General features: G+C 37.0%; 1 protein-coding gene across 11 annotated transcripts in view; it reads right to left on the bottom strand.

The window, feature by feature from the left end:
• KDM6A (lysine demethylase 6A) overlaps positions 1–12796 on the bottom strand; it is a 274310-nt gene that overhangs the window by 170866 nt on the left and 90648 nt on the right. For all 11 annotated transcript variants that reach the window (XR_011647989.1, XR_011647990.1, XR_011647991.1 and 8 more), the window contains exon 3: positions 11284–11392. Coding sequence is in view for 8 of the 11 variants with exons in the window: in XM_058290960.1 (XP_058146943.1) it covers positions 11284–11392 (109 nt within the window). In the remaining 3 variants the exon portion in view is untranslated. The remainder of the gene's footprint in view (positions 1–11283; positions 11393–12796) is intronic.

The raw sequence follows: 12796 nt of genomic DNA, 5'->3' as shown, positions 1-12796 counted from the left end.
TGGAAGTTATAAACAAAGAACAGATTCTTAAAAGTATCATATTTTATTCCAATAACAATAAAGAAGCAAACTGCCCAAGGATGAAAAAATTTTGATAACTTTTAGAAAAACCAAATTCTAATTTTTGTCATTAGATCCAAGAAAGACAGAAAGAGAGAGAGAAAGAGATAGAAAGCTCAACAAGCTTTAACTTAACCTGCGATTAGCAAGTCTCAGTATATAATTTGTCCCAGCCATTTATAACTACCTAAGAACTAAAGCAATCAAAACCTATTTTGCCCAAAAGTAAGACAATGCAACAAATGACTGATTATTTGAAGGAGGAGAGGAAGAAAAATCTATCCCTAGGTGGAATTTCAGGGAAGTTATAAGTAGGAAAATGACCAAATCAAGGGTCAGAATTTTTTTTTTTAACTCCAGGTATTTATTACCAGTCAAAAAAGCTAAGAAAATATTTCACAAAGCCTTCTTTCCTTCTGTTCAAATCCATCTGGCATGATGGAGGGAAAAAAAATATACACACACAAACATATACAATAATGATAACCAAAGTATACCATCTGCAGACCAGAAACTTTTGGAAATTCCTGTAAGACAGAAGGAGGTGGGTTTGCAAAGGTAGAGAAATAGGGCAGAAAAACCACAGTTCAAAATTGTAAGCAAAAAACCAGTTCGACCATTTTCTACCACATAAGTAGAAGCAGTTTTTACAACGCATTAACCTCAGAATTCAAGCAAATAATTAAAGTACTATATTCAAAATAATAGGGCCAGGGGAACACATGTGGCTCAAGTGGTTGAGCTCCCGCTTTCCACATGGGAGATCCTGGGTTTGGTTCCCTATGTCTCCTAAACAACAACAAAAACAAACAACAAGCAAACCAAACGGGAAAAAAAACAACACAGGGGAGCTGATATGGCTCAGTGGCTGAGTGACAACTTTCCACATAATGAATTCCTGGGTTTAATCCCTCAGATCCCAGTAGTGAAAAAAAACAGGGCCAGTAAATCCCCACATACATATACCTGGAGCAGTTTACTCACAGAATTATATGCTCACACCATGGTTAACATTTACTCCCAATAAACTACTATATGGAAAAGCAGATGTGGCTCAAGCAATTGGGCTCCTGTCTACCATATGGAAGGTCCAGTATTCGATTCCCGGGGCCTCTTGGTGAAGGCAAGCTGGCCCATGCAGGAGTGCTGGCCCTCATAGAGAGCTGGCGCAGCAAGATGACACAACAAAAGAAACACAGAGAAGAGACAACAAGAGACACAGAAGACCAGGGAGCTGAGGTGGCGCAAGAGACTGAGCACTTCTATCCCACTTGGGAAGGTCCCAGGATCAGTTCCACATGCCACGTAAACAGAAGACAAGCAGACACAGAACACACAGCAAATGGACACTGAAAGCAGACAGCAAGCGTAAAACAACAAAGGGTGGGGTGGGGTGGGGTGGGATGGGGGATAAATAAATAAACCTTAAAAAAAAAAATTACTATATGCCTATGGCTGGCAGAGGAGAAAGAAGCCTGAGGTAGCATATGCTACCATAAACTGGTGGTGGTATACTGGGATGGGGGGGGAGGGGGGAGAGGGGAGCAGGAAGAGATGAATGAAGGGGCTATTAGAGACAGGTTCTAGTTTTGAACTTATGAAAAGAATGGGTAGGAAGAATTCAATAATTAGTATTAAAAAGGAATTTTCTGAGTGAAAACAAGGCCAATAAAGTCTCAAGGAGGATTTATAATTAGCAAATCTAGGAAAAAGAAGGCAACTGCTTGAAATATTAAAATATACTGAAATACATATGCATGCCTCCTCTCCTTCCTATTACAATAGTCAAGCCAATGCCTACCAATCGGTGGTGAATTCATCTACACAACAGTGGATGTTTATCAGAGAAACCTTTTCAAGGACTTAAATCCTTAGATTATCTGTTTCTCTTCCCACCTTACTACACAACTCCCAAAAGTTAGTTTGCCAACATAACCTACTTACCACACGTTTTTACCCCACTCTCCAGAAAACAAAAAACACCTTGAAACAAACTCCCACAGATTCTTTATTCCCTTCATGGGCAAACAATTTATAAATGCAAAATGTAGCTAAGTTCATAGAAAGAATTTTTAAAAGTCAAATATATATATATACACATATACATACACTCACAGAAAGGATGCTTTGCCTGTGGCTGTTCTCTAAATTAAATCTACGGATAAGCTCAAAAAGAAAGCACTCCCATGGGTTAGTCTGCAATGAATGGAAAAATGTTTTCTTTTTTTCCTTCTTTCTGTTAGTTCCTGACATTCAGGAGAGCTCTGTAATAACACTAGTTGGATATAAGGTTAAAGAACAGATGCCTCAGAGTCAAAACCGCCAACAACAACATATTAAAATAACAAAATGTTCAGGTATCAACAAAAGATTAAAAAGCATACAAAGAAACAGGAAGTGATTCCCAGGCAGAGAAGATTAAAGCATTAGAAACCATCAATAAGGAAGATCAGATCTGGGATAAATAAAACAAAGACTTGCAAAAATAGTTCCAGGAAAGCAGATGTGGCTCAAGTGGTTGAGCACCTGCTTCCCACATGGGAGGACCCAAGTTCTGTTCCTGGTGCCTCCTAAAACAAAATAACAACCAACATGGGAAACAGATGTGGCTCAAGCGACTGGGCTCCCATCTACCATAGAGGAGGTCCAAGATTCAATTCCCAGAATCTCCTGGTGAAAGGCAAGCTGGCCTGAGTGGAGTGCTGGCCCAGGCAGAGTGCTAGCCCACACAGGAGTGCTGGTGCAGCAAGATAAGAGACTCAGCAGACCTGGAAGCTGAGGTGGCACAGAAGATTGAGCACCTCTCTCTCATTCCAGAAGGTCCCAAGATCAGTTCCAAGTGCCACCTAAAGAGAAGACAAGCAAACACAGAAGAACACACAGAGAGCAGACAGCCAGCACAAAACAATGGGGGGGGGGGGGGAGGGATAAATAAAATCTTTAAAAAAACAAACAATAAGCAAACAAACAAACAACTCAGGGGAGCCAGTGTGGCTCAGTGGTTGAGTGCTGGCTTCCCACATACAAGGTCCTGGGTTCAATCCCTGGCCCTGGTACCTAAAAAAAAAAAACAGAAAGAAAGAAAAGAAAAGAAAAAAATTAAAATGGTTCTAAATATGCCCAAAGACTTGGAGTTGTCCTGGGTGGTGCTGCAGGGACAATTACCGGACATTGTAGATCCTCCCATGGCCCACTGGATGGAACATGGGAAAGTGTGGGCTATGATGTGGACCACTGACCATGAGGTGCAGTGATGCTCAGAGATGTATTCACCAAATGCAATGGATGTGTCATGATGATGGGGGAGAGTGTTGCTGTGGGGGGAGTGGGGGGGGGGGGTGCGTGGGGACCTCATATTTTTTTAATGTAATATTTTTTTAAAATGAATTAATAAAAAATAAAAGAAGAAAAAGAAAAAGAAAAAATATGCCCAGAAAGCTAAAGGAAAACAAGGATGAAGAACTAAATTAAATGACAAAAATGACAGAACACAAAAAGATATCAAAATTTAAAAAAAGAACCAAACAGAGCTGAAGGCCACAGTAACAGAAACTGAAAATTCCCTAGAGGGGGTTCAACAGCACATTGGACCTGACAAAAGAAAGAATCAGTGAATTTACGAATAAGGCTTGAACTGAAATCATCTGGTCTGAGAAGGAGAAAGAAGACAGAATGAAGAAATGTGAACAGAGCCTGAGGAAATTGTTAGATACCATCAAATGCATCAATATATGCGTTGCAGGAGTTCAAGAAGGAGAAGACAGAGAGAAAGAGGGCAAAGAGAACACTGAAAGAAATGGCATCAAATTAAAAGAAATTAAATATTTAAAGAAAGACAAGAATATACAATCCAGGATACCCAATAAACTCCAAAAAGGATAACCCCAAACAGATGCATACTGTGTTATATTAATCGAACTGTAGAATGTCAAAGTAAAGAATTCTAAAGCTGCAAGAGAGAAGCAACGCATTACATAGAGGCGCCTCAATAATATTAAGTGCCAATTTCTCAAGAAATCATGGAGGCAAGAAAGTAGTGGGATTATATATTTAAAGTGCTGAAAGCAAACAACTGCCAACCAAGAATTCTATATCCAGCAAAAATGACTTTCAAAAATGAGGGTGAGAGTAAGACATTCCCAGATAAACAAAAGTTGAGGGAGTCTTTCACCACTCCACTGACCCTACGAAAGATGTTAAAGTGTTTCCAAGTTTGAAAGGAAAGGACAATAAACAACAGATCAAAGCCCTATGAAGAAATAAAGATTTCCCATTATGGTAACAACATGGCTAAATATAAATGCCAGTACTACTGAATTTTGGGGCTGTAACTCTTTTTTTTTTTTTTCCAACTTCCTACAAGGATCTAAGAGTATAGGTTGTATGTGTGTGTGGGGGGGGGGGGACAAGGAAGGGGGAGTTAATGCATAATTGACACGATTTCTCTTTGGGGAGTCGGGAAAGTTTTAGTAATGGAAGGGGGAGAGGGTACCACAACACTGTGAATGTGATTAACCCCACTGAATGGTGTGCCTGGGAGTGACTGAGATGGGGAAGTTTTTGCTGGAAAATGTTCCCACAATTAAAAAAAGGAAAAGAGAATACAGACTGTAAGCTTTACATTAATGTTAAATTCACTGAATTTTAAAATTGCACTTAAGATGGCTACTCTGGTTTCTCTTCAGATCATATAAATCTTTCGCCTTTTACATAAGTGAATATACTTATTCTTAGGAAATGTACATGTCAGTACTAAGTATTCAAAGCATGATGTATACAGCCAACACTCAAATGTATAGAAAACTGACTGATAGGCAAGTAGAAAGGTAGAGCGATGGGGACTGTATTAGTCAGCCGAAAGGGGTGCTGATGCAAAGTACCAGAAATCTGTTGGCTTTTATAAAGGGTATTTATTTGGGGTGGAAGCATACAGTCAACAAGGCCCCAAAGAGTCCAACTCAAGGTGCTGTAAGAGATACTTCCTCACCCAAAGTCTGTTGCCAAAGTCCTGAGGCAAAATGGCAGGCGATGTCTGCAACGGTTCAGCCTTCTTCTTCCTTTTAAGGCTCATGGTCCCAGCTTCTTCTGATCTCAGGTGTAGGCTGGCATAAGGCTCATCTTTCTCCCCAGGGCTTGTTTCTTTCTGGGCTCAGCTGCTCTGGTCTCTTCACAAGGTCAGCTGTAGACTATCAAGCACATCTCTTCCCAGGCCATGGGAGCCTCTGTGTATCTTCTGTGTGTGTCTACTTCTGTGTAAGAGTCTGTTTTATCAGCCTGAGGGGGCAGGGACTAAAACTGAGTCACCTGAATGTCTTGGCTGAATCAAAGCCCCAATCTTAACATAATTTAATCAAAGACATCTCAGCTGAATCTAATACAATCAAAGGGATCACACCCAGAGGAAAAGAGCAGTTTACAAACATAATCAGGTATCTTTTTCTTAGAATTCATAAATAATATCAAACTGCTACACTTTAAATAGAATAATATGGCAAATGTGGCAAAATGTTCAGACTGGTAGATCTGAGTTTCTCAAGGGATATGGGCGTGTTAGAATTCTCTGTGCGGAGTTTGCATTACGTTTGTAACTGTCCTGTTAATTTTAAAAGTTATTTCAAAATAAAAAGTTTACATTTTTTTATATAATTACATACATACACACACACACATATATATATACACATATTGTTTAATGACCACTAATCAGCAAGGACAGACAGTCCCGTGTGCAAATCTACTATTGATGTCTGGGTCTGTTTATATGCTCTCAAATTAGTATGCTCTCCAAATAAAAGGTACAGCATTTAAAAATTAGACTGCAAAGAATTCTGTTTACTTTCTGTAATGACTTCCTCAGAGTAAGTCACCAGTTTTAAAGTTAAAATATCTAATGGAGTATAAATAAGCATCATTAAAAACTATTATCCTACTGAACAGAAGCCAGTTTGCTAATCACATAACAATAGCAAAACCTCTGTATTGTGACTCTATTACCCACCCTTCTATATTAGAAGACAGAGGCTCAGGGATGTTATATAATCTGTTAAGGGTACTCCAGCTGTACATAATAGAGGTGAGTTGGGAAATAAATCTAACTGCAAACCCCAGAGAGTACACCAGTCTCAAACTAAAGCATTTTCAGTAGCAAAGTTCTGACTTGACCTAATACAAAAGTGGCATAATAAAACATTAACATAACACACCAACAATCCTTCGCTCTAGTCCTGAAACTATCTCCCAATTGTTCTGCCCAATAAACACAATTGCTGAAAACAAGCATAACACATCCATCTATTCTACATCAAGATGTTTACTTATCAGAAAGTTAAAATAGCCTTGCTTATAAGAAGACAATTTTTCTTTGTCATAGATTCTCCTTTAGTATTGGGGAAAGAGTACCCTTAACTTCAAAATTAGGTAATAGTCTGGATTGGCAGCTTGGTACTGTGAAAACGGCACATTTACAGGGGCTATCTTTAGTTACTTAATTCAGATACTTACAAAAATGTCTTTCATGTAGCCAAAATTTACTGTACCACAATTAGCAAATGATGTGACCCTCCTTCCAGTCATAAAAAAATAAACTACCTCCATTTTTGGCTAAGCCTTTTTTTGGCCAGAGGCTTAATCCTGCTTGCTCTGACCCACTATTTACTTAACCCCAAAATTAACACTTAAGAGTAAGAAGAAGGTTTTTAAACCAATTATTGTGCCTGACATACAAGCAGAACAATAGATAGCTGGTTTCCAAAAGAGTCAGGAAGTGTCAAGATCTCCTGAGAAAAGCAGATTCTAGCTTCTCAAACGTTCTTATGATTTTTTTACACCATCAGGCAGTGAAATTAGCAGCTGTAGATGGTGTAGTAAATAGTATGATACCTAGCAAAGCATTCAGCCCTACCTAGAAATATCTTGTTATATCTCTCTTCTTTGCCACCTTCTCCGAACCCTATATATTTTTTGTTGTTGTAGTAACAATAGTCCCCTGGCCCCCTTTCATGTATGTTTCACCCTCTTATTATTATTTTTTCTTAATTTTTAGAAATGTTTACAAACACTTCTCCTCTCCTCCGCCCTAATGTGCTCCGCTCTAATGTGCATTCTATCTTCCCAAATTTGCTATTTCTAACCATCTCTTATGAGTAACATGATACAATTTTGTCCTTATATGTTTTATTTCTCTGAGCATATTATCAAGGTTCTCCCATTTTTAAGCAATCTTTTTAACTTCACACAGCTATGAGCCAATGAATTTTTTTAAATTTATTTTTTATTGATGTATATCATTCATACATGAACATGCACAAACAATAAGTGTATAGTAAAGATTGGGAACCCACAAAACAAACATACATAACATCACACAGAGGTCCCACACATCACCCCTCCACCAATTCTTTGCATTGTTATGAAACATTTGTTACAAACTATGCAAGGGCATCATAAAAATATTACTACCAACTATAGTCCATATCTTACATTTGGTGTATTTTTCCCACCACCCATACTATTTTTTTTAAAATATATTTTTGTTACAGATATTGTGAACTTGCAAAAACAATCATACAAATGTGTAGATTTCCCATACAACTCCACACCCTGGTGGAATATTTGTTACAGATGAAACAATATCATCAGACTAGTACCACCAATCATGGTCCATAGCATACATCTGGCACACTTTTTCCATACAGCTCCATTATCAATGCAATACAGCTTTGGCATTGATGCAAGATTATAGTATTGCTATTAACCACAGTCTATAGGTCACACCAATTGTATTTTTCCCATGCTTCTCCATATTCCTATCACCCTGCAATAGTGATGTACATCTGCTCTGGCTCACAGAAGGACTCTTTTGCATTTTGTACCCTTAACCATAATTCTCAACCACCTCTAGATTCACTGTATTATTTAGCCCCTAGATTATTCTTTAACTTTCTTTCTATTGATATTTACTTCCCCAGAGTACCATTTTCAGCCACAATCCCCATTTATAAACCAGTTGCTACTCACTATAATGTGTTACTATCAACTCTATCCATCTCCACACTTTTACAGTCAAGCTAATTAAAACTTCTACATACATTAAGCATCCACAGTTCTTCTCAACCCTCCTCTTATCTCCTAATAACCTACACTCTAGGTTTTAATTCCATGTGTTTATTTGTATTTAGTTCATATTAATGAGACCATGCAATATTTGTCTGTGTCTGGCTTACTTCACTTAGCATAATGTCTTCAAGACTCATCCATGTTATCACATATGTCCCAATTTCATTTCTTCTTACAGAAGCATGGTATTTCCATCAAATGTGTATACCACATTTTGTTTATCCATTAATTGGTTGATGGACACTTGGGTTGTTTCCATCTTTTGGCAATTGTGAACAATGCTGCTATGAACATTGGTGTGCAGATGTCGGTTTGTGTCATAGTTTTTAGTTCTTCTAGATATATTCCTAGTAGAGGAATTGCTGGATCATATGGCAGTTCTATATTTAGCTTCCTGAGGAACCTCCAAACTGTCTTCCACAGAGGCTGCACCATTTTACACTCCCACCAACAGAGAAGGAGTGTTCCTATTTCTCCACATCCTCTCCAGCACTTACTGTTGTCTGCTTTTTTAATAATGGCCATTCTATGTGGTGTTAGATAATATCTAATTGTTGTTTTAATTTGCATTTCCCTAAAGCTAGTGATATGGAACATTTTTCATGTGTTTTTTGGCCAATGATTTTTGACAAGGATGCTAAGTACGTGCAATGGGGAAAGAAAAGTCACTTCAAAAATGGTGTTAGGGGAGCTCAATCAGTTGGGTGTCCGCCTACCACAGGGAAGGTCCCAGGTTCAGTTCCCAGTGCCTCCTAAAGAAGACAAGCCAATGCTGCCCCCGCAGCATCGAGCAGATGCCACAAGCCAGCAGACACTATAGCCCACCGGGAACAGATACGGCTCAGGCCATTAGGGACAGCAAACAATGAGCAGATAGATGAGAGAACTACCCGGGGGAGGGGGGAATAAATAAAGTAAATAAATAAAACTTTAAAAAAATGGTGCTGGAAAAATTGGATATACACAAGCAGAAGAATGACATTAGACTCTTCCTTCACACCATATACAAAGATCAATTCAAAATGGATCAAGGACCTAACTAGAAGAGCTAAAATTATAAAATTTTTACAAGATAATACAGGGGCAAATCTTCATGACCTGGGTGGGATTCAACAGCTGATTCTTAGATGTGACACCAAAAGGACAAGCTTCTATTGGATAAATGTGATTTCATCAAAATTAAAAACTTCTGTACATCTAAGGAAATCATCAAGAAAGTGAAAAGACAACCTATATAATGGGAGAGAATAATTTCAAATCATATATTGGATAAGGGTTTATTTAACACATGAAGAACTTTTACAATACCACAACAAAAAACAAACAACCCAAAAGAAAATATACAAATGGCCAAAAAGGACATGAAAAGATGCCCATTAGCCATTAGGGAAATGCAAATTAAAATAAAACAAGATGCCATTTTACACCCATAAGAATGGTTACTTTTTTTTTTTTTAAAAAAGAAAAGTGTTGGAGAGGATGGGGTAAAATTGGAACTGTACTACATTGTTGCTGAGAATGTAAAATGGTACAGCCTCTGTGAAAACCAGTTTAGTGATTCCTCAGGAAGTTAAGTATACACTTGCCATATGACTTACCAATCCTACTTCTAGGTATATACCCAAAAGAAATGAAAGCAGGGACTCAAACAGATATTTTCATACTGACGTTATAGCATTATTCAAAGTTGCAAAAGATGGAAGCAACCCAAGAGGCCATTAACAGATGAATGGATACATAAAATGTGGTATACACATAAAATAGATTATTCAGCCATAAAAAGGAATGAAGTTCTAATACATGTGACAACATGGATGAACCTTGAAGACATCACATTGAGTGAAATAAGCCAGACACAAAAGAACAAATATATGATCTCACCGATATGAAATAATTAGAATAAGGAAAGTCCTACCATCAGAAATGAGGGTACAGGCTTCCAGGGCAGAGGTAGGGAATGGGGAGTTAATGCTTAATTGGTACAGAATTTCTGTTTGGGGTGATGGAAAAGTTTTGGTAATGGGTGGTGTTGACGGTAGCACAACATTGTCAATATAATTACCGCTACATATTTGAATGTGGTTGTAAGGGGAAATTTTAGGTTGTGTATACGTTACTAGAGTAAAAATATATTTTTAAAAAATAGAACTGTACAACACAGTGAACCCTAATGTAAACTATGGACTAATGATTAATAGTGCAATCATAATAACATTGCTTCATCAATCGTAACAAAGGTACCACAGTAAGGCAAAGTGTTAATAATAGGGAAAACTGGGTATGTGAGGGGAGGGTCTATGGGAACTCTAGTTTCTGAATGAGTCTTCTGTAAACCTACAACTTCTCTAACTAAAAAAAGAAAAAAAAAATGAGATACCACCTTATACCCACAAGGATGGCTATTATTTAATTTTTTCTTTTTAATGGAAAATAAGTTTGGAGAGGATAGAGAGAAACTGGAGCTCTAGTGCATTGTTAGTGGAAATGCAAAATAGTACAGCTACTGTGGAAAGCAATATGAGGGTTCCTCAAAGAGTTAAATATAGAATTATTATTGTTATTAATTATTTAACTCACCTATTTGTTAAAGGAAAAAAGTTTTCAAATGAATAAAAATTTGTTTTCAGGGCTTAAATTAATATGTGATGATCTCTCTGTACTACTCACCTTTATAATAACGTGACCACAGATCAGTTTTTATTCAAATATTTTGTAGCTAAAATGGTAAAGTTTTACAGACAAAATAAAAAGAAAAGAAAAATCCTGAGTATCCACCAAATGTAAAGAGACATAATCAAACTGGCTCACTTTCTACTATGGTAAGGCCTTTAAAGGGCAAGGATTTTCACAAAGCAGAACAAAACACATTCCACATGTAGGTGGTTAATAGTTTTACTGAATGATCAACTTAAGGATACTTTACATTGAGTTATATGGAAGTTCCACATTTCCATCAACTCTACCTTTCTTTCTATGATTGAGTATGCTCATGAGCTTACAATTTATTAGAAGTAAAAAACAGTAGCAAGTATATAAAATATAGTACAAATACTATTATTTTAAATATATACATAAATCAAACAGTAATTAACAAAATAAAAAAATTACCTTTTGGATAATCTTCCAATAAGAGGTTGAAGTGACCTAATTGACAAAAGAAATCAGACTCCACTTTTCCTTCAGCTTTTAAGATTAGAGATTCGTAGCAGCGAACAGCCTAGAAATAAAAAACACAGACATTTAAGAAAAAGATAAAACCCTAAAATGTATTTCTGTTCTGAGAGAATGCATGTATCCTCCAATCACCTACCCAAGAAATCAATAAATGTTTCACTTCTACCTTAGAGATACTCAATGCAGCCTTTGGAAGGAACAGCTTTCCTTAAGTACTTATTACTAGAGCCACTAGTTATGGAATAAGTGCTTTTCCCATCTATAAAATGGAAATAATTTTTGCCAAATATGACAACGTAGGAGCACTTGGATAACTTTATTCATAAGTTGCAAATCTAAATTATTACTGTGGTTCCCATTGATATAAACAAAACTGCTCTCAGGTACAAATAATATCTCTCTTCCCCACAGGAAAAATTTCACTGAATTTTGTGAGAATTCATAGAATCTCTAGTTGAATAACTACCATTTACATTGAACATCTTTATGTAAGAAACTATATTAGGTTTTAAACCACCATATACTGCCTTTCAATTGTCTTCTCTTCACCTCAATTCATTACTTCAAACACACCAAATCTAATGCTATTCCTAATCTTATTGCCACTACAACACATGCATATATACTTAACACTTCACTTTTTCTTTCCTGGGAGAAAATACATATATTTTTCCCCCACTGGGAGAATATATATATATATTTTTTTTTTCAAGCATATCAATTTTTTAAAAATTGCAATCCAGGAGACTGCAGAAGGGGGAAATGAATAAAGATCTTACTGAAACAATGGAAAGAACAGAGTCCTAGAGTCTGGCTACAAACTCCAGTTGTCATTACCGATAGGGCGATGGCAACTTAGCCTCTCTGAGTCTCAGTTTTAGTAACACTCCAAGAGCTGATAAAAAGGATTAAAGTAAGAAAACTTCTGTAAGGGTTTGCCACAGTGTTTAGCACATGGAAGGTACTTAATAATATTTCTTTTCTCCTTAGATAAGAACAAAGCTCTAACTCTTTCCAAGATCGTTTCAAGCTTCCCAATAATTTTTGTCAAAATTTCCCTGCTAATAATGAAACACGACGCAATATTCTTGTGTTATAACATGTCCTGGGATCACCAAAGACAGAAAAGTGCATGATTTCTCAAATCTCTGGGTACACTACCAATAATACCCTCACAGGCTTGATGCCCACAAAAAAAGAAATTTAACTCATTATTAGCCAAAAAATCCTTTCACACCACTTTAGGAGCTTCTGTTTGGATAAGAAAATGTGATGTGGGACAGAGTATTCACTTAGATTTTTCTCTCCTGTAAAACACAGAGTCTTTGATGGAGAGTTTCAAAATATATGTATCCAGATCATATACATAAATACTCAACAAGTTTAGAGAACCTATCCTAACTAAACAAATGAATTCCGGGATGACTCTGCTATCCTTAAATGTTAA

Source organism: Dasypus novemcinctus, chromosome X (genome assembly GCF_030445035.2).
Source record: "Dasypus novemcinctus isolate mDasNov1 chromosome X, mDasNov1.1.hap2, whole genome shotgun sequence".
NCBI classification, from domain to species: Eukaryota; Metazoa; Chordata; class Mammalia; order Cingulata; family Dasypodidae; genus Dasypus; species Dasypus novemcinctus.
The sequence above is the reverse complement of the archived record's forward strand: the minus strand, read 5'-3'. Positions and strand labels throughout refer to the sequence as shown.